This window comes from Bombus impatiens, unplaced genomic scaffold, assembly GCF_000188095.3.
Source record: "Bombus impatiens unplaced genomic scaffold, BIMP_2.2 scf_0114, whole genome shotgun sequence".
Lineage (NCBI taxonomy): Eukaryota > Metazoa > Arthropoda > Insecta > Hymenoptera > Apidae > Bombus > Bombus impatiens.
Genome location: NT_176533.1, coordinates 1,013,885 through 1,035,224, shown reverse-complemented (window position 1 = coordinate 1,035,224; position 21,340 = coordinate 1,013,885). Strand labels below are relative to the sequence as shown.

General features: G+C 29.2%; 4 protein-coding genes across 11 annotated transcripts; 2 read left to right on the top strand and 2 right to left on the bottom strand.

Annotated features, from left to right (window-relative positions):
• Positions 1 to 1,550: 1,550 nt before the first annotated feature.
• LOC100748633 (E3 ubiquitin-protein ligase Bre1) lies at positions 1,551 to 6,557 on the bottom strand. Of its 2 annotated transcripts, none has more exons than XM_012380893.3 (16): positions 6,367 to 6,557; positions 6,085 to 6,258; positions 5,454 to 5,640; positions 5,194 to 5,382; positions 5,001 to 5,122; positions 4,696 to 4,932; positions 4,496 to 4,621; positions 4,102 to 4,275; positions 3,762 to 4,019; positions 3,539 to 3,670; positions 3,180 to 3,448; positions 2,955 to 3,108; positions 2,765 to 2,878; positions 2,284 to 2,686; positions 2,116 to 2,210; positions 1,551 to 2,007 (listed from the first exon to the last, which is right to left on the bottom strand). In XM_012380893.3, the coding sequence occupies exons 2-16, from the start codon at positions 6,232 to 6,234 to the stop codon at positions 1,726 to 1,728; spliced, it is 2,892 nt and encodes a 963-aa protein (XP_012236316.1). In that variant the 5' UTR covers positions 6,235 to 6,258; positions 6,367 to 6,557; the 3' UTR covers positions 1,551 to 1,725. The 2 variants fall into 2 exon arrangements, with proteins under 2 accessions (XP_012236316.1, XP_003486466.1); XM_003486418.4 differs by having other exon boundaries at positions 2,284 to 2,668.
• An 882-nt stretch (positions 6,558 to 7,439) lies between these two features.
• On the top strand, positions 7,440 to 10,407 carry LOC100747676 (tektin-1). Its single transcript, XM_024364941.2, has 6 exons — positions 7,440 to 7,674; positions 7,918 to 8,208; positions 8,313 to 8,585; positions 8,675 to 8,897; positions 9,438 to 9,656; positions 9,739 to 10,407. The coding sequence occupies exons 1-6, from the start codon at positions 7,589 to 7,591 to the stop codon at positions 9,874 to 9,876; spliced, it is 1,230 nt and encodes a 409-aa protein (XP_024220709.1). The 5' UTR covers positions 7,440 to 7,588; the 3' UTR covers positions 9,877 to 10,407.
• A 336-nt stretch (positions 10,408 to 10,743) lies between these two features.
• On the top strand, positions 10,744 to 14,510 carry LOC100743298 (F-box only protein 21). 2 transcript variants are annotated; one of them, XM_003486542.4, is made up of 9 exons: positions 10,745 to 11,133; positions 11,500 to 11,772; positions 11,843 to 12,278; positions 12,367 to 12,497; positions 12,806 to 12,956; positions 13,041 to 13,250; positions 13,313 to 13,408; positions 13,494 to 13,722; positions 13,802 to 14,510. In XM_003486542.4, exons 1-9 carry the CDS (start codon positions 10,967 to 10,969, stop codon positions 13,990 to 13,992), a joined length of 1,884 nt encoding a protein of 627 aa, XP_003486590.1. In that variant the 5' UTR covers positions 10,745 to 10,966; the 3' UTR covers positions 13,993 to 14,510. The 2 variants fall into 2 exon arrangements, with proteins under 2 accessions (XP_033174667.1, XP_003486590.1); XM_033318776.1 differs by lacking the exon at positions 13,313 to 13,408 and having other exon boundaries at positions 10,744 to 11,133.
• On the bottom strand, positions 14,325 to 20,516 carry LOC100743177 (E3 ubiquitin-protein ligase TRIM37). 6 transcript variants are annotated; one of them, XR_001101978.3, is made up of 17 exons: positions 20,127 to 20,514; positions 19,532 to 19,797; positions 19,228 to 19,438; positions 18,837 to 19,153; positions 18,541 to 18,750; positions 18,305 to 18,484; positions 18,120 to 18,234; positions 17,861 to 18,051; positions 17,429 to 17,771; positions 17,224 to 17,338; positions 16,571 to 16,673; positions 16,033 to 16,493; positions 15,719 to 15,911; positions 15,465 to 15,640; positions 15,324 to 15,396; positions 15,039 to 15,220; positions 14,325 to 14,862 (listed from the first exon to the last, which is right to left on the bottom strand). XR_001101978.3 is itself a non-coding variant. In XM_012380890.3 (17 exons), the coding sequence occupies exons 2-17, from the start codon at positions 20,193 to 20,195 to the stop codon at positions 15,196 to 15,198; spliced, it is 3,048 nt and encodes a 1,015-aa protein (XP_012236313.1). In that variant the 5' UTR covers positions 20,196 to 20,303; positions 20,387 to 20,513; the 3' UTR covers positions 14,325 to 15,195. The 6 variants fall into 6 exon arrangements, 5 of the variants coding, with proteins under 5 accessions (XP_012236313.1, XP_012236314.1, XP_012236315.1 ...); XM_012380890.3 differs by having other exon boundaries at positions 14,325 to 15,220; positions 20,127 to 20,303; positions 20,387 to 20,513; XM_012380891.3 differs by having other exon boundaries at positions 14,325 to 15,220; positions 20,127 to 20,248; positions 20,387 to 20,513.
• Positions 20,517 to 21,340: the final 824 nt, after the last annotated feature.

The window sequence follows — 21,340 nt, the reverse complement described above, 5'->3', positions numbered from 1 at the left end:
AACTTGAACTTCTTTGTGAAATTTAATTTTCAAGATTGTGATAATGATTTGCAAAAGACTAAGTGTCTGTGTATATTGAACTCTAATGTATGTGTACAATTGATTTATAATAATTTATTTTCACATTTCATGTTCAGTTTTGTTTGAAATAATTTCTACATTTATAGTTAAAGAATGTTCATGGATTATCAATGAGACCTTATTAATTCGTTGCTTCTTCACAAGCATGTCATTAAAAAGATGATAAAGTGTTATACAATTTATTATAGATACAAAATTTATTGTAATAATCTTATATAAATGAAATGATATAACTTTCTTTTTACCATATCAACATATAATAAAACCTTGTTTGTAGAAATTTGTGAAAATATACATATATAATATAAAATTGCTTTAAGTTTTCAAACATTGTTAACACAGTTATATATTTCACAATTAAGTATATGAATATCAAAATGTGCATTAACAAATTTTTGTTAGATATTTATTAGTATTATTATCAATATTCTAATAAAGGAGGTAATTATATGTTAGTATTATGAAAGAAAATTTTAATTAAGATCAAATTAAAATAACAACAGACTTCTATGTAAGTCAGGAAACATCCTTTACTGGGTATATAACTTGATACATTTGTTAATTTCTTTTAAAAACATGATACAATCAATTATTATAAATCATTAAAAATTTGATTTAAAAGCTATTTTCTCTTCTATTTATGCTTTAAGCTATTGATATATATCTTTTGGTCTTTGTTTACAAAATATTGTAAATTACATCATTGAACGACGATTATTATTCTATTTTTACATCATATAATGCATTTAATCTTGTTTATTTATATATATATAGTAATATGTAATATATAATAGGAATATTTTCATATTTCTTCGCTTCATAGGACTGAGATATTTATTAACAAAAGTAGAAAGATAATATTATACTAGACAAAATCTAAAAGAACATTTCAATTGAATAAGTAGAGATATCTAAATTAAGCATTTTTTTCTACTTTTTACATATATTTTTATCATAATAAATTATGTCTCTAGTTTTCTAATATTTCAATTTCTCGAGAAAAGGATAGTATCAAGTGATTCTTACAAAGCTAAATGTCCTTTAGTATTTTAAATAAGGACTTTTTATAAAATAATAATTGTCAAACAAATGTTTTCATTTCTTTGTGAAATTACGATACTTTAAATGTCTATTTATAATATATTACATTATACCTGCTATTTCGAACCATTCATAAAATTGAATCTACTCTTCAATTCAAATTTTCTAACTTTATGAATAAATTTCATACAGGCGCTAAATTTTATATCTAAAATTATCATACATTTCAGTTTTTATTATCTTATCCATTGTGTTACTATCAAAAGAAAGAAAAACAAAAGAAACCAAAACACATTTTGTAAGATTTGATCTTACATAGAATTTATGAAAATAATATCTTATTTAGTGAAATCATCACAAAATAGATTAAAAATGTAGTACTATTTTTTATATCACATTCGAAGAAATAGTAGGAATATTTTTACAGAATTTGGTTTTTCAGCCTCCTTTCTTTACAAGACATGTGCAACTATATTTTTCATTTACCAATGATCACGACAATAAATAGAAAATATAAGAAAAGATGCACATCGTAAGAGTAAGAAAGATTTACACAATTCAGCTGAGAGACACATGAATTTTAATAATTTACGCTTTTCTTCTTCATGTGGATAAATATAAACGATGATAATCATTAGCTCCAAAAGCGCAATTACATTTTGGACATTTTCGTTGCCTAGTCTCATATCGTGTACGTAAGCAATCCCAACAAAATACGTGAAAACATTTTGTTAGAACCGCATCTTTACGTTTAACTTTACAAGAAGGACAAGTAAGCGTTTCCTTATATTCTCGAAGCTCCTCAGCCATTACTTCATCCAATGTTTCAGCAAGTTCTATTTTCTTCATTCTTTCAACTTTACGTCTCAATTGAGCTATTTCTTCCTATAATGAGATATAGCAGTGTTAGCAATAACTTGAATAAAATAATTTTCATCCTGTAATATTTCCTATGAAATATATAAAATATATTATTTGATGCGTTAATATTACCTGTAATCTTTTTGTTTTATATGCTTCTGCCTCCAAAGAACTAGTTTTTTCAGCTACAACTTGTTGCGCTTCTTTCATTTGAGAATGATATTTTTCTACATAAAATTCAAAGTATATGAAAGATATTTTTATAAAACAATTACAAGTATCATTAAATAAATTTCTTACCAAGATGAAGTTTTAAATCAGCTGCAGACTGGGCACTTTCAATAGCTTTTCTTTTATGCATTTCCATTGCCTGTTGCCTCAAAGCCAATTCTTTTTCAACAGTAGCAAGGGAATTTTGTAAAAGGCGCTCCTTCTCTTCTAATTTACGAACGACGACATTAGCAGCTTCAACTTGAGTTGTTAATGTAGAAACTTGTTCTTTTAGAACATCTTTCTCCTCTCTAGCTAATTTATGTAATTGATTACTTTTAATTCTTTCTGTCATAAGTTTAAAATTTGCATCATCTTTTTCACGTAACTGTTGAATTAGCCTAGAATTCTGTTCTTGCATGTCTTCAAAAGCTTGCCCAGTTACCTCCATTTCGTTCAAAAGAGCCTCCTCCTCCTGAAACCACACACAATTCTGTTTAGCATTACCGATAGTTCAACAGTTTTAAATAAAATTCGTATTTTATAGAATTTATCAAATATATAAAGTTACCTGCTTTTGAGAAGCAACTTGACGCTGAAGAGTGTATGCTTGTTCTTCTAATTTCTTAATTTTTATCTGTGCATCTTCATCTGCCAACTTTTTACGCTCTTCTCTCTTACTTTCCTGAAAAAATTAACTTATTCATAAAATCCTAAAAAAGACAAAAGATTCACAATTAAAAGTCTACTTGCACAAATACCTGAATTTTCTTTATCTGTTGGCGTAATTCATCTAATTCTGCTCTCGTTTTCCGTTCAGCTGCCATTAATTGCACTTTATCTCTTTGTTCTTTTCCAACACCTTTGTACATATCTAATAATAATTTCATTTCTTTCATTTCATTCACAGCCTTTCTGTAATTAGAATGATCAAATGTAAATTATGATAGTGATTAATTTAAAATAGTATATAACATATGACATACTTTAGTTGCGCTTTCAGATCTCTAACAAGTTCTGATTCCGCTACTTTCGTGTCTTTGGCACGATGAGCAGGATCGCGATGTTCGGTTTTGACAGCTTCCTTCTTTATATCTTTTTCACGTTTAATATCTTTTTCTTTCTTTAGAGTTGGAGACGTTAATGTCAAAGAATCTGGGGTACCTTTGTTTCCTTCTCCTTCTCCAACTTCGATAGTTTCTACTTCTTCTTCTCCAGATTCTCTTTTTATTGAAACTCCACTCTCTTCCTTTATCTATATTAACATAAAAGCTATCTAACTCCCAGAAACTTATTTTTATAACACACTTTGGAAATATAAGTTCCTTTAAAGGATTTATTTTACCTGTGCAGAACCTGGAAGAGAATTCGATGCATCTTCTTCTTTTCCACTGCCATCTGAATTATTCCCTTCTTTGTTCTCCTGGGATGTTTGTTGGCCCAACTTTGTTGTTAATTCCTCAATTTCTTTCTTCAGCTACAACAAAGCACGGATATCAACTGTAAATACTTTCATTCTTTTGTTAATACACTCTCCTTAAATAATTTGAAATCAATGATATACATACTTTCGGTATTTCTGATGAAGCTTCTTTGTACTTCCGTTTATAACGATGAACCTCGCCTTTAAGCTGTTGATTGTGATTTTGCAAAGACGTGATCAAATGTCTCATTTCTCGATTTATCGGTCCTGTTTGTTCGTTTGCAGCTAAATTTTGTTCAAATTCAATTCTTAACATTTCATATTCCTTTCGTAATTGAGCCAAAACATCTTCCAATTGTATGCATTCTCCACGTAGCTTTTTTTGTGCCATCAACTCTTCGCTCTGAAAATATTAACAAATAAATATTATTCTTATATAATTTTATAATGGAAGAAGAAAAATAAATAAAATAAAATGCACTTGCCTCCATCATTTCAATATGCCGTAAGTGAGCGTTTTTACTGGATTGCAGTTGCTGACGAGCATCATCTAATTGTGTTTTCAATTGCATAGATTCATTGTACAATACAGAAAATTGCGATTGTAAACATTTGTATTCAGTCGTCTCAACAATTACCGATTCTGGAAGTTGTCGTATCTGCAAATATAAGATATTTTCGAAGTGAAAACAACATTTGATCATAATATTAAATAGGCTTCCACCCAATTTTTCTTATGTGTATTTTATTCAAATGTAAAGAAGTAAAACACAAGAAATCAGCGAAAGCAAGTACTACATGGGTATTTATTGCACAAGACATTAATTTACATTCTATACTGGACACCATAAACGTGTGTACAAAAACCAAAGAACTCACATCCATTTTTAATTTTTCTACTTCTTTCAATGCATCTCGATGCTGTTGATGTAGTTTATCCAGTTCTTGTAACCTGTTATTAGCTAACTCTCTGGTTTCTTCCAATTCCCTTTGTAAATCTTCGAGCTATATGATATGAAACAGGATTAAATATATACATTGATTTTAAATAGAAAGTAATAGACAATAGAATATTATACCTTTGTCTGTGACACACTTGAAGCAACTAAAGTATTGGGTTTATTACTTCCTTTTTCATCTGTACCGTGTATTTGTTGAAACGCTTTTAGTTTCTCAATTGCTTCTCCAAGGTGATGTTCTAATTTATCATTACGCGCTCTCACTTTATTCAGTTCGTACTGAAGATCATCCACCTGGTTACGAAGTTCTGCGGCAAGTGTATCTTTCCCTGTTATGGTATCTTGCAGTTCTGACATCTATGAGAAGATATACTTATTAATACACAATAAAATGTAATTTATCCATATAAATAAACTTAATTTACCTTCAATGAAATAGTGTGGTATTTTTCATGAAGTTGTATATTTATTGCTTGAAGGTTCCTATTTTCCATTTGTATCTCAGAATTTGCTCTACGCACAACTTCATCAATATTAGGTGCTTCTTCTGAAATATAGTAACATTATCATTTTTTATTTGATATATTACTTTCTTTTTTATACATTAGAATTAAATACCTCCATCAAATTCCCCTTTAAGTGCAAGAGTAATCTTTTCATTTCTTTGAGAAAGACGGTCAAATGCTTGTACTACTTTTGAAACTGCACGTTTGGACACTTGAACACGATTTGCTAATTTATCATCTAACTCTTCTTTGTCCCATGAAGAAAGCTGCATAAGAAATGATGTTGTAGCTTCACTTTCATCTATAAATTATTAAAAGTCATTAAAACATTTGTCTAAACATTTAATAGATCAGTTCATTATAGCTGTTTACTTTTATTTTCAGATTCATCAGCTGTTTCAGCATCAAATCTCTGAAGTAATACACGTATATCTTCATTCAATTGATTCCAATAACGATTGACAACATTAAGCACCGCATCATCTTGCATTTGTCGTTTTTCCAACTGTTCAATTCGTTGCCTTAATTCAGCCTCTACTCTATGACGCTGCTCTAATCTCTACAAAATCAGAATAACATAATATACAATACAATTTCATATCTTATAGTGAAAGGACTATATGAAAAAAGTAACTAACTGGAAAAAATCAATTTCAAATAACAAACAACAATAGAATATTGAAATATCATAACACTTCTAAATATAATATAATGTCTATGTTCATTGATTCAGTATAAGATACAATACAAACTAACAATATAGCAAAGCTAGATCATATGCTTACATAATAAATTAACATTTTACATTGAAGAAAATTTTTTCGTAATAATATCTACATTTACAACAATCATAAAATACCATATAATATTAATTATGGAAAAACAATATTTTATTAATTATAAATAAATTAATAGGTCAAAAGATTATATTTTATAGGTAATATTTTTTTCGATTATTGACGTTTTATAAATACCTTTGTCAAAGTATGATTTGAATACTAACCTGGGCCAATTTCTTATTTTGAAACTGTAAAACTTTCATGTCCATTTCTTCGAGGGTTGAAATAGGCCCGATTAAAATCGGTTCAAATTGAACTTTTTTAATAGGTGGTTGGGAACCCGAATCCCCACTATCTGCAGGTCTCTTTGACATTTTGCCGCGAGCGTTTTTCTCTTTCTGAAAAATGTGAAAGCAGTTTTTTAAACGAACAAGGCAAACACTTTGTATTTGATTTCTCATTCAAAGTTTCTAATAATTTTATTATTGATCAAAAGTAATCCGTACCTCGGTAACGCGTATTAATACATCCAACGATCCTCTCCGCAAATACCTTACAGTTTTGATATCGCTATGTCATTTTAGACACCTAAAACCTGCCGAAAAGATTATTCTTTCGACAGTTTTTTACATTTTAAAGAAAACGGTCGACAAAAAGTACGTGCTTATAACGGAAGCCGCCATTGTGTCACGGCGTTGCATACGCGGCAAATCAAAAAATAAGGCAAAAACATCGACATTCTCTGTGACTATAGAGTTCAGTTAGATGAGAAACGCAGTTACCAGGTTGCATTTCCACCCTTGAATTCTATGGCTGGATTCATAAACGAAAACTGTGAGTCTATTTGATATAAGATGAAGTAACTAAGAAGGCAAATAACATCACTTTTTGCCATTAATGATACATATAATACAGATTCATACATATATGTATGTACATATTTACATATGCGAATTGATACTTTTATGGAAACAACTAATGAATTGGAATAAAGAGTTGTATTACCTTCGAAATATTCGAATAACTACTTTACTTTGAATATTTTGTACATGTATGTGTATATATATATATACAATACATACATATGTACAATATACAATAATTATATACAATACATATATACAATTAATAATTATATGCATGTACATAAATTTAAATATTCCCAGCATATAATTTATATGAGTTATATTTAAATTATCTTTTAGTAAATAATTATCTTCAGTGGATAATAAATTATTACTAATAAAAATGAAAATCATGATTAGAATAAATAGAAACACTGTATATACATTTCTTTAATTAATTGGAATTTTACAGATTTCTCCGTTTCACCGTTAGATATCCATAGCTTTCAATTCTTAACGATCCCTACCATATCAACTGTGAGACAGAGTAAATTTATTGTGATACCTTAAGAGTCAATATATGTGAGCGCTAGGTTTATATTTAAATCATTTGCTCTTTTTTTAATTTCTTTATAAATAATCTATTTAATGATTAATATAGAGTATATGATTTATTTCGCTACAGGCAATGTCTTATGCTTAGTATATTATTTCCTCATTGCAAATGAATTAAAATAAACCATTTCATAATAGGTTAAATGTTTCCATGGAAACCATCCTTGCGCTGATTCATCCATATATAGATCAAACCTGTGAACCCGCCTCTTTAAAAGAGCGTTGATCCTTCAGAAGCACAACAGTATTTTCAAAATTGGAAAATACAATGTCGAACAAACAACCGCCTGAAATAGCTCCACCGCCTCCATTGAAATTTAGTTTGCATCAATGGCATCTAAATAATCGCCACAGGTACGAGTATTTAATTTCAATTCTATAAACAAGAAGTTATATGCTTTATATTTATATAATACTCCAAAATACTAACTATTTGAAATTAAAAAACATTATATAATTAATAAATTATTAATAAAAGAATTATATAATTATATTATTATAATTATAGAATTATAGAATTTTAGAATTATAGAATTTAAATTATAGAATTAAGAATATTTACATAAATATAGAAATTATCTATAAAATTACGATTAGGTATCGATGTTCTGAAGCACAGCAGGAACTAGCAGATCGGCTACTTAACGAATCTCAGCGTGTTTGCGAATTAAGCTCCGAGAAAGTACGAAACAATAAAGAAGAAACAGATCACAGGCTGAAAGAAAAAATCGAGGACATCGAGTTTCGTAAAAGAGAACTGCTGCGTATAAGGAAGGAAGTTCTCCTTGAAATCGATGCTTTGTCAATATACAAGGAGCGTATCATGGATGCTCTGTCATCCGTGAGGAAAAACGCTTTTGTCATTTGCGAAAAATGCCTCATTTTTAGGTTCGATATACAAAACTAAAAAGAAAACTGTAACCATTTCATATAGGTTTAACTTTTTATAAAAATAGGATATCTGTTAAATTGTACTATTATTTCAATTATAGAGAGCATAGATTAGGAATTGATTTAGTTCACGACGATATAGAAAAAGAATTATTAAAAGAATGTGAAGTGATCAAAGGCGTCGAAAGTTTATTAGTTCGGACTCTGGAACAAACGCAGGAACAAATACGTCGTCTTAAAGCGACGCTTTATTACATGGATCACGAGCTCGAGGATAAAGAAAATAATTTGCGCATTGATAAGCACAACTTGACTTTGAAGGAGACCAATTTAAATTTAAGTATTTATCATGGTACATCGCGACTTGATCCATCGCAAGTATCACTTTAGCTCTCTTATTTTTCCTTATTTCAGTGTTTTCTTAAGTTTACCTAACTTTTAACATTTATTTTTATATATTAAGAACGATAGAGTTGAACGAATGGGAAATGCAGACTAATAACAATATCGTTAGCGCTTCGAAAGAGGTAAATAGCGCTAGACCATTGCGCTGTTATATCGATACAATTATAAAGCAAGTGATCAATGATCTAAATGATCAGAAAAATGCTACTGATGAGGCTTTTAGGCGGCGCATCGAAGAAACGAAAGAAGCGAAAGTAAAATTAGAATTACAACACGCTGAGGTACATGGAAACAATCATTAATGTTTAATTAGAGATTCTTAAAATTTCTGCCACTATGTAGCGTGTCCTAAGGTTTAAAGCCAAACTTTGTTAGTGTATAGGTATAATCAAGCAACAAATGTTATATAAATATATGCCATTTAAAGTTTATTAAAAAGTTATAATAAAAATAAAAAAAACAGTAACAGACTTGTGGTTACTATATTATAAGACAGAAATAGGTTAAAGAATCAATATATGTAATCATTAGCTATCAATATTCCATTTCAACAAACAAAATTTATAAAAAGTTCGATATAATATCTTAGAAAGCTCATTTCCATTTTGATAAACTATGCTTACACAACACTTTTTACTTGATTATGCTCATAGAATACACTGCATTTTTAGTTTAACCATTGGACCACGAAATATCTTGACATGCATTTGTATATAAGCATCATATAATTTGTTAATTATGCATGAATATTCATTGCATTTTCTAGTTTAAATATGAATCATTGAATAAAAACGTTACATGTATGTATGTACACGAAACAGATCATGCGACAAGCAGCGGAAATGAAGGATAATATTACACGCATTGAGAAATCAATCGCGGAGAAGGAAAGTTTTTTAGCTTTGGCGCATACGAGACTCGGTAATCGTTGTCAAAGGCCAGGATTAGAACTTACACGAGATCTAGTGGAAATTAATCTTGTAAAGGAAGTATATGATTTACGTGAGATTGTGTCGAAACTACAAGCAACTATATTCGAGGTTTATAGTTCATACGTTTTATAGTTTATCATTCTGTTGTTTAATCAGCTTATTATAAATGATAATACAATTATTGTTTCAGTCTCAGGCATCGTTGCGTTATTTACTCAAAACACAAATTCAAATTGAGGAAGATATCAATGTTAAAATAAACACGTTAAAAATCGATGAGGTCGACTGCATGACTCTTCGTCAAAGCATGGATTATCACACATATTAAATTAATTCGAGCATCGACTGAATCCATAAAAATTTTTATGTAATAAAATGCAAAAAAAGAAGTGGCGGTATTTATTATAAATAGACTGCAGGTTTTTATGTATTTATAGAAAATTTAAGAACGAGATAATACACTGAATGCGAATAATATGCAAAAACATATAAAACTGTCAAGTACAAACATAAATCAAATAATTTTCTACATAAATTCCATTTTTTCAAACTTTCTTCATAAAAATATGAATTTGGATAAATATTCGCAGTCTATTTATAAAGTTGAAGCAATCACTTATTTAAAAAACTCGTTATTTCTTAGAAAACTCGAATTCTATTTAATAAGTCTTCGTACATAGAAAGTTCTCTTATGTGTCACAATATATACTACTTTTAGAATTTAATTGTATTTGAGATTGTGTAGTGCTGATTTTCGGTAAATAAGTAAAAATGTATGCATTAGTATGTGTTGATAATTCCCCTGCATACAAGCGCGGTGCGGGTAAGATATGAAGGCTGCATGGAGGGTTAAAAAAAAGACGTACATATGTGAGAATAAAAGATATACATACATCTGTTACTAGAAAACTGTTGATATTCATACAATTTTTACGAATATAACTAAAGAAGTGGAATCTAAATATTTTACACTAGATATTTTATATATTTCTGCATACTATGTTATAAATTTTTACATATATAAATTTCTCATTAATATTCGCAGTTTGTTTATTAGTTTATAAACCGTGTATTTTAATACAGAGCTACTATTGGAAGTTCTTGTATTAGTTTAGAAAAGAATGTTGTTCCTATTGGTTAATACTCGTGACTCGTGCAATACTGACTGGCCGACTATTGCCATTACCGCGGTGGTAGTATTTTATCTGTAAGCAGCGGTATTAGTAAGAATTTTCCTCCTTGTCCACGTTTCTTTATGAAGGTGTCAATTTGAGTGTTCTCGAGTGTAGAAAACTTCTGTCATTAAGCTAATGTAATGGCAGACATATATTGGGAATGTGTTTCGTTCAATTTGTTGATGATATTTTACGTATAGGAGATTTAGTTTAATCGCACGTTAGAAAAGGAAATTATAAGAAATGTCAAGTGACGCAATAATCGTATTACCTGGGGAGGTAATTGTGCACATTTTGGAAGATGAACGACTTAGCTTTTCAGATATCGTTCATTTCAGTTTGAGCTGCAGGAGTTTGTACAAAATTGTCAATGAAAATAATAAACTTTGGAAGACAAAATTTTTTCAAAGGTATATCGCTATTTTTCAAAGTTATTATTGTTCAAATAAAAATTGAGTGAATTACACACGTCCTTTGTGTCCTTTGAACGATTATGACTACTTATTTTGAATAGATCAAATAAATTATTTTTGTACTAGCAAGCCAGAAACGCAAATTATTATTTAAAAGTTCGAGATATAAATTCTTATTTATGTACTATTTATAAGTATAGATTGTAAACACTATAAATACAGAATGTCCCAGTTAGAAATATTTTCTTTGATTGTTACAAGATAAAATCTTTTCTGAACATAATTTAAATAACTTTTCAACTGATCTTATTTAAAACATTCGATATTATTTTTATTATCAATAATATTATTTTTTAATAACAGATGGCCACATTTGAGAGAAATATATCAAACAAATGACGAGTTGGATCATCGAATGATAAATTGGAAGGAGGAAATAAAGAGTAGCTTGAGTACTAGAATAAAATTGCTTTCTCTTTTATCTTCTATGTCCAGTAAACATTATAGAATGCAAGAATTATCTAATTCGGAATTTAAAGAGTTTGATCCTTTATTTTGTCCAGAAGAAGGTGCTCATCCTTTAGCTTATTATTTTCTGGTAGATGAACTTATTAACTTAATCAAACATCCCGCTATGTAAGTATATGAATATAAGGTATTTTTGTCTTAGAATTCTGGATAATGATGTTATTATAAACCTTTTCAGAGTCAGCAATTTAACACATAGGTATTATGCTCTTAAAATTGTTCGATATTTGAAACAAACCCATTTGAAGGATGAATGGAAAAAATTTCTATCTTTACCACCAAAACAACAGACCTTAGAACGTGGTGCAACTATTGTGGCACAATGGAGTCAACCAGAAAGACATGTGTCATATATTGCAATATCATCAACATTAGATAGTATTGCAGAACAAACTAAAGAGCTGCTCAGAGAACAATATCCAAATCATACTATATTTTCAATTCCAACTGAAAGATTTAACTTTTGGAAAAATAATATTATTGGTGACAACCAGTGGGATGTTACAGAAACGAGACAACTAACAGATGCATTATGCGAAGTATTATTTAAAAGGTTAGGATTCTATGGAAACAGTGAAATGTATTATTCATCGGAAAATTCATTCATAGATCGTGTAAGTTATAAATATTATAAAAAGTAGAAAAGGTAACATGTAACTTCATATTATAAAATAAATGTAATATTTACAACTTTTCATCTAGGTTTTGGAACGTAGACGGGGAATTCCTATAACTTTAGCAATAGTATTTGAAAGTGTTGCTCGAAGACTTGGCATACACTGTGAACCTGTTAGTTTCCCATCTCATTTTTTGCTACGTTGGAAAGAAACATAGTAAGTTTACAAATAATATGGGTACAATTAATATAATTATACATATTTCAGAACTTGTATAGGGTTAAGTTGAGTTAAGTTAATTTATATTAAGTTTTAAGTTTTAGTTGTAATGGTTTATATGTTAGAAATAAGACTTATATATATCTACACACATACAGTGGTATATAGATGAAGAATAAACAAATAAAATAATAATATATATTTCAGATTTATATGAATCTGATAATCTTAATGCAATAAGCATTTGATTTTTTATTTTATCTATACTATATTTTTTTTAGATATTATTACATGTTTTATTTTAGTGGACCACAATTTAAGGATACGGAAAATTTTTATATTGATGTTTTCAATGGTGGTCAATTTCTAACTAAGAGGAATTGTCCTCGAATTGGTGGTGTTTCAAGATGTCCAATAGAAAAATATAATATTCACGAGGCGGCAACTCCTATAGAGGTTTATACATTTTCTTTGACCTGAAAATTTTTTCTTTCTGTTGTTCTTTGAATATTTAATATGTACAGTAATACTTCTTAACAGGTAGTAACAAGAATGGCAAATAATTTGGAAATAGCTGCTAGGCAACATACTCATATAAACGGTAGAATTGCAAGGTTACGTTCTGCTCTTGAACTCCAATACATGATACAACCCAATGACGCAAATACGATTTTGCAACTAGGTCGAATATATATCTCACAATTCATGGACTTAAGTGAATTAGTGAAGAAATTAGAAAACATACCAGAGGTATTTTATGAAATTAATATCTGTTACGAAAAATTAGTTTTCATCTACATAAGAAATTTTAGGATTTAGAGTTAATGTCAAGAGGACAGGCAAATCTAATATTACAGACATTTAATGTCCATATTTTCCAATCATATCAGAAGCAGTTAGAATCTAAAGTAAGATCATCAATAATATATGTCAAGATTTTCAAATAATATCAGCTTATTACAAAAATTTATAAGTTGCATGTATTTTATTCAGGAAGAAGTAGAGCCAAAAAGAAGAGATCCAAACGTAAAATATGCGATAGGGTTGATAATGAAACATAAAATACATGGATACATGTGTGTAATAACAGGATGGGACACCTATTGTACAGCGACTACAGAATGGATGAATGAAATGAACGTAGGTGGATTAGTGGATGGTCCAGGTCAACCATTTTATAACATATTTGTTGATGATGGGTCATGCCATTATGTGGCACAAGGTAATATATTACTTATTATTCACTTATAAAGAAAAAAAAACAGAATATGTTTAAATAATACATATGAATTTATTATTAGAAAATTTAGAGTTGGCTTCTAATCCAGGATGGATACATCATCACGCAATTGGCAGGTACTTTTATAAATTCAGTGGTGCTCATTATATACCAAATGAAGAGAAAGCAAGAGAATATCCAGAAGATGAAAAAATTTGCAATGAATTACTTGTTACATACATGCAAAATGGAATGATATACAGTACCACTTAACAATCTATTTTCCTTAGCTCTAATACAAGATAATAGTAAGATAAAACAAATATCTTTTTCTTATTGCATATTCCACATATAATACTAAAAAAGGTAATATTTTCATAAAAAAATATTAATAAAAAACAATCATTTTTATTTGCTGTATGGTCCATTATTGAGTTTCTTTACTTTAAATAACTTTTGACATGCCTAAATAATTTTGGATAAGTCTCGTAAATAGACGAAAATAAAGAACAATACATGTAAAAGATTTTGTAAAGCATACAAAATATTTGTACGCACTATTGTATATCTTAATCGCTGTTTTATGTATACTATTAACAGCTTAGATAAAGTAATAATGTATAAGCATCCTGAAAACATTAAGCTACTTCTAACTCTCGACCCCATTCATATGTGATATAGATGTGTACGAATGTATTTGTTATATGTGATGAGTAAGAAGTGGTTTGTGTTTTAATGACATTTTATTATGTAAATGTAATAAACGCCAAAGCTTGAACTGCAAACAGTAATTAACTTATACTTTTTATACATAAGTCTCTAACGTGTCGACACAATAAGACTCCTTTTTTACGTACTTATAGTAAGTACATAATAGGTAGAATAATAATGGATATATAATTAGTTATATTCTTTATTTTATTCCACTGTCATGGGCTGTGCTCGCTTTATGTATAATCACAAGCAATCACATAAAAATAATATAAAATTTGTTCTCATAATACTTGTAACACCATAACCATCTGCAGAGATAAACGTATTGAGTATTTTGACTATAGAATATATTAATATTGGAGCCTAAGTTTACTTAGATTTGGATATATTTTATATACATAGCATATTTTTTTATATATACCTTCTAAACTGAAAAAAATGGGTTTTGTATTACTAATGTTCGACTACGGTTTAAAGAAGTTGTTTTACAGCAAATACTGAATCACTCTTATATAATCGTGAATGATACATGCAATATCTTATACTTTTTAATAGTATTTGGCACCTGCTGCAAAATATTGATTTTAATAAAGTATTTCACTTACCACATCAAAATATTGAAATATCAGGTCTCCAAATCTTACTGTTCTTACTATCGTTCTATTACTTTTAATAATATTAGTTAACATAACGTTTAGATAAATAAAAAAAATCACAGAACATTTGTAATGTTAGGTGTCACAGATGCAATTCAAATGAATTTCACGAGTTAGTTTCTTCTAACGATCTGTAACAATAATAATATCATTTTATGTTTTTAAATATACTATATTTATAAAATTAAGAAGTATAAGTAATATTTTATTAACAAAATAGTAAATTGTATTTACTTCTCCGCGGTACATTTATTGGAAGAATCATTAGAAGATGCTGGCATGGTAGTCTCTAAAACATTCTTCTGACCTGAAGTAAAATCATCTTAATGATTTAATATTCATTTAATATTATTATATATAAATGATTATACTAACCGTGTTTGTGTTGATACAGCGCTGGTGCCCAGCTGTAATTGTTGGGACTCGGTATAGAATCTGTTACTGCATTGCTTGTGGACGATAATGGAACATCATGTCCTAATGAAAGTGGAGTAGATTTGATAGTGGTAGTGACACAACCATTAGATTTTCCCTCTAACGGAATATTTTTCCTATTAATAGTTTTAAGGTATTAAAAAATGCAATTTTGTTAAATATCATTTTTTAAAATAATTAGAAATGATAGATACCTTAATTTATTGAAACAACTGGCAGTGTCCTTTTGAAACATCGAAGACAATTGAATGGTCTCCAGCAATTGTTCGAATTCAAATATTTTGTTATTTTCATTATTTATAATATTAACGTTAGCAGACGATGACGGTGAAGATTGTCGTCGCGATAATAAATGCTTCGACATAATTTTATTGCTATCCAATAATACTGAAACAGTATGTATTTCAAATGATTATATATGTATATATGAATAAAGACATAAATCGTGTATAAATGTATAACATATTTTACTGAATGTATAACATATTGTATAACATATTTTACTTACCATTTGGCACTATCAAATCAGATCTGGATGTTTCTACCTCGTGATTAATTTTATTAGCGACAGATATATTTGGAAGTTCTTTTTCACAGTCTATTGAATTTGAGCGAGTTGCAGGTTCAGATCTTGTCTGACTTCCGCAAGCAATTAATCCGGAAACTTCTTGCTGACAGATATTAGATAATTGACTTAATTTTGGTCTACCACTGCACATCATTTGTGGCTGGCATAGATGCGAGGAACACGTGGAACGTTTGTCAGTAAATTGATCATTAGACGTTGAGTCATGTTCTGGTTGTAAAGGATTGGAATTATGGTGTTGTAAAGCTGCTAAAGACGTTCTTGAATCACAGTTATCATCTACATGTTGATTAAAGCATAGTGAACTCCAAGCAGAATTTCGATCTTGTATTTTGAATAGCTGCAACATAATCTCATCTTCTAAACTATCATTCCCGCCTAATCTGTAATGGCAAATTAAACTGTTAAAAATTATTTTGTAAAGCATAATTATAGCTATACTTGAATTTCAATAACATACCTCCGAATATCTCCTGTACCCTCTCGATTACTCTGCTGCTTTGTACGTTGCTTATTCTGAATCCACGGTGTCAATGATTCTGCAACTTCTACGTCGTTTTCTCCTGCAAACATAATCATATTAAAAATATCTTTTTATTAATAAATATACTGAGAAATGCATATACAACTATGTATCGCAATTGATAGAAGTTATAAAGCAAAATCCATTAGATTTATGAATAAATTAAGATCAAGTTTCTGTAACTTGAACTAACATAATACGTATACAGGAATATTTATTTTTTGTTATAGAATCAAACATAAAGGGACGGAGAATAATTAAAAAAGAAAAAGACGGAGAATTTCCTATGCAACTGCTTGAAAGTGATTGGGAGTATGGGGAGTAGGATTCTCTTTCACAAAATCTTCGTCTGGTTTCTCATTCGTGGGTTTTTCATTTTCGACACCTTTATCTAACTTGCTTTCCCATTGTCTATGTCTCTGCATATCATCTACAGAACCTCTGTTTGAACTTGTACCTAGTTCAGTACATTAGTACATTATATTGCAATGTTATATGATGTAAAATAATATAAGAAATCAAGCTTGCTTGAATAATCTGATATTACAAATTATGGATATCATGTTTAGTAGAATGGTATCAATGTATACCTGACATTGTTTCATCATCTACATCATTCTCGTCATTAGAATTGTCATCCAGAAGGGTTAGATGTGGTTCATTATGTTCGCATTCATCCAAATATATATCATGTTCACTTAATTCCTATATATAAATATTAATAGTCAATTTAAATAGTATATAAATTCAATATAAATTAAATTATTCAAAAATTTGTTAATTTCAATATCTTACTCCACTATCACTACTGCTGCTACTAGACAGGAGATTTAGTTGTTGTTGATTAAGCACTGTCGGCGAAGAATATGAAGGAGGTGGAGAGTGAGTACTCGTAGCTGGACAATCTCCTACAGAACTATCGTTTGTACTATGCATACCAGGCGGTTCAGCTTCAACAACGCTTAAGTTATTTATTCTGTGTTGTTTTAAGCTTGTTTTGGACGAAATAGAAGATAACGTTGAAGAGGAACCAAGAGCACGCATATTTGAAGGTTCTCCCAATTCACACAAGGGCAATAATTGATCTGATAAAATACCACTGTTACCTCCACCAGGCAGAACGTTTTGTACTGATCTACTATATAAACAACATAAAATTGTTCAGGTCTTAAAACATTGTTTCTCACAACTTTGAAGATGTCAATTAGAAGGAAGATAATAATTTACCTTGTAGATGTGCCATTTTGATATGTTTCAGCTGAACGTGTAGAATTGGAATTAAGTAATGGATCACCAACAGCTTGTGACTGTTGCTGCATCATTATAGATGTCACATTTGATGTTGACCCACACAATGTTGCTCCACTAGGTACTCTGGTTGCAGCCATAGCATTTCGCGATATTTCAATTGCTAATCTCTACAAAAAAGTGTATGTGATGAGGTATGTACAAATATACAATTGAATATTTCAAAGCTGCATAGTACCTCTTTCAATTCATTAATTTGAGTGGCATATTGATTCTGGACTGTAAGTAATTGACTGATATACCATTGTTGATCTCTGCAACGCTGATAGAATGTTGGTGGACGTACTTGAAACCTGTTATTGATTTTCATGTTATAATTACACAGTATTGTGACAAAGAAGAAATATCACATATTTAACTTACCGTAATATAAGAGTATCCAATTCAGTATTTAAATAACCCTCGGTTGCAAGTAAATCTAATCTGAAAAATCTATTGTAGCCCCAGCATTCACCGATTTCGAAATCAGAAGCAAATTCTCGAACGATGTTCTTACTTGTATCTCGAGATCCTTGATGAATCATTTCAACTCGATATTCATACCTGGAAAAATAATTTTTGACTAAAACGTAATTAAAAATAAAATTATCTTTACGTACTTCGATGTTTCCGGTAAACCTGCACTTAGTTCTAGAAAAACAGATAAATAATTTCCGCGTACAACACCATTTCCATCAGGATATACTTTTAACCTCCAGCATAATCCATTCACGTGTAAGGGCGCAGAATATACTGGATCTGCTTTTAACTGCAATTGTGTAAAATTTTGCATTGCAAATGTAGCACTATCATATCCCGGAACGATTTCGCTAAAATAGTAAACTATTATTAAACATTGATATTTTCTTGACATTGGTCTTACATTGCATAGAAGCATAAAGAATAAATATGAAACCTATGAAAATCAGCTGGAACAGGAGCAGTAACAAAACTTGTCATCGGTTTCTTTCGTACTTGATGTATCATCCGCGAAAGATCTGTACTTTTAATTATAAGTTCGGAACGAGTACAAGTGTGCAATTGATGTTCTACTTCTTGCAATAAAGCCTCTAGCTGTTCTGTTTCTAATGTCAAAGAATTCTTTTGACCCATTAATGTTAACAATTTAGCTTTTAACTGAGAATCTAAACGTGCTATCATCAATTCAACCGCATTTCTAATTTCTCTAACTCTTTCATCTTTTGCAGCTCTTACAGATTCAACATTTCGTTCCTAGTAAAACATTAAATATAAAATAACACTTTGATTTTATAATATTCAATATACTGGATGAAATTTACACATACCACTTCTTGAACAAGACTTATTAACTCCATCAATCTTCTCTTTAATTGACCTACTTCTGCCTTTATTTGTGTAACATGTTGATCATAAACTTCTTCTAATGGCTTGAAAGTATGTCCTGAATGGGTACCACCCCAAAGAGCACATTGATGACATATGCATCTACGACAAGTCCAGCAATAAACAGACAATTTTTCACGATGCACAGTACACCTGTTTAAAAAATACATAGTTATTACTATATAATAATATATAGTTATTAATTACTAAACTAACAAAGAACTATAAGCCTAAAATTACAAATACCTGTCTCTACTGGAATCATCATGCCTAGAGTTTGAAATACCAACAGCTTGAAGTGTATCAAGCTGCTGTGTTACTTCTTCAACCCATCTACAATTAACTAATTCGTGTAAAAGCAAGGAAGCTCTACAATGAGGACATTGTGAACGTTGTTCTGTCAACCACCTCCTGATACACGTATAACAACATAATTTACTGCAATGGGGACAAAGATGTGCATCTGTCAATTTTTCCATACAAATGAAACACCTGAAGACTTCTGCCAATGTCTAAAATATAAATTCAAATTTATATTAGCACATATTGAATGCTGAACACTTACTATTAAAATTACATTACTATGATATGCATGTAATCTTTAATATAATATGTGCATATATAGAATAATTACTATATATATAAGATTTTCAGATGTACAATAATGATTCTTTCTAAGTGTATGAATTGAAATATGAAATTTTATTGAATTAAAATTTTATTTCATTGTTTGTGTAATATTATTGGATGAAAGATTGAATAATAAAAATTATGGACTTATAGTGCATATTGTTAAAAGCAGTTATGAAAATTTGGAGTATTTCATTGCAAATTTACGAACCTCGACACTGTGGTCATCCGAGTTTTTCGAATTAATTGATGTTTCCCTACTAGCCATTCTATCAGTCATTTATTAATAAAAAATTAATTGAATGTTATTGATCGTTGCATGTATCGTCAGCTCTGAAAGTTAGGCACATTTCCGACATTTCATCTTTGCAAACTTATATTTGCTCAACTGTATAACCGATTTAACGAAACGTTATTTCCGTAAAATGTGTTCATTATTAATCATTATAACTTAATAATTATCAAACGTACACGAAATGCTTCTCCAGGTACTCTTAAAAATTTGACGAAAATTGTTGAATATTAAGTTGTTATGAATCGTAATTCGCCTTGAAGTAAAGTAATCTATAGCAAGCAGTGCAGGAAACATTTAATCCCGTTAATTTAATTTATTTTTAAATTCTTTAAAACGAATATATGATATTTTATTCAATAGCTTTTTATAATTCGATTCTATAAAATGATTATATAAAATAAAATACGAGCACGTAGAGAATTACATATATGTCTATTGTGTATAGTCCTTTTTTAAAAGTAAACTGTTCTTCAATTTAAATTTCAATATATTGTTAATATTAAGAGAAAAATAAAAAATTAAGATTTATAAAAAATAAAGACTATTCTTACCAATATTTATAGATATAATAATAAATATTGTTAATAATATGCTACAATTTTTAATGAGCATTAGGTAAAATGCACAGGGTGTTCTGCCTAAGCAGACTTTAAATACCATTTGTTCTTGATGAATCAAACAAATTTCAAGGAAAAACATTATTTATTTCAAAAAGATAAGTATAATGGCGCAAAAATTGTTTTTCAAATCATATTTCTTAAAATATCAAGATTCTTATTTTTTTAAATTGATGTTTAATTAAAACGTATTAGGATATTTCAATTTGGAAATGATCTATTTAAAAAATATTTTAATTTCAGAAAATCTAACGTATGAAAGATAAAGAAGACAATACTTTTAATACCTGAAAATAATACTCCTGCATTTATATTTTTCTTATCTTCCATAAGTTTCACAAAATTAAAATTAAAATATCTTTCAAACTAATTCTTCTCAAATACAAGTACTTACTTTTAATATACTTCTTTTATAGAGAATGAAAAAGAACATCAATTGGTATATATTGATATATACAAAGACATATAGTTCAATTAAAAAAATAGGAATTTTGGAATCTTCGAAAATCCCCC

Bases quoted from the DNA above. Each gene is read 5' to 3' on its own strand.
- LOC100748633 (XM_012380893.3), bottom strand. From the start codon at position 6,234: ATGTCAAAGAGACCTGCAGATAGTGGGGATTCGGGTTCCCAACCACCT. The intron at 3,449-3,538 runs GTAAAATAAATC...ATGTTAATATAG, and splicing joins CTCTTCCAGGTTCTGCACAG to ATAAAGGAAGAGAGTGGAGT. The intron at 2,687-2,764 runs GTAACTTTATAT...AATGCTAAACAG, and splicing joins AAGTTGCTTCTCAAAAGCAG to AATTGTGTGTGGTTTCAGGA.
- LOC100747676 (XM_024364941.2), top strand. From the start codon at position 7,589: ATGTCGAACAAACAACCGCCTGAAATAGCTCCACCGCCTCCATTGAAA. The intron at 8,209-8,312 runs GTTCGATATACA...TTTCAATTATAG, and splicing joins GAAAAATGCCTCATTTTTAG to AGAGCATAGATTAGGAATTG. The intron at 8,586-8,674 runs GCAAGTATCACT...TTATATATTAAG, and splicing joins ACATCGCGACTTGATCCATC to AACGATAGAGTTGAACGAAT.
- LOC100743298 (XM_003486542.4), top strand. From the start codon at position 10,967: ATGTCAAGTGACGCAATAATCGTATTACCTGGGGAGGTAATTGTGCAC. The intron at 11,134-11,499 runs GTATATCGCTAT...TTTTAATAACAG, and splicing joins AAGACAAAATTTTTTCAAAG to ATGGCCACATTTGAGAGAAA. The intron at 13,723-13,801 runs GTAATATATTAC...ATTTATTATTAG, and splicing joins ATGCCATTATGTGGCACAAG to AAAATTTAGAGTTGGCTTCT.
- LOC100743177 (XM_033318775.1), bottom strand. From the start codon at position 20,195: ATGACTGATAGAATGGCTAGTAGGGAAACATCAATTAATTCGAAAAAC. The intron at 18,052-18,119 runs GTACTATGCAGC...ACTTTTTTGTAG, and splicing joins AAATTAATGAATTGAAAGAG to AGATTAGCAATTGAAATATC. The intron at 15,641-15,718 runs GTATCTATCATT...AACTATTAATAG, and splicing joins AGTTGTTTCAATAAATTAAG to GAAAAATATTCCGTTAGAGG.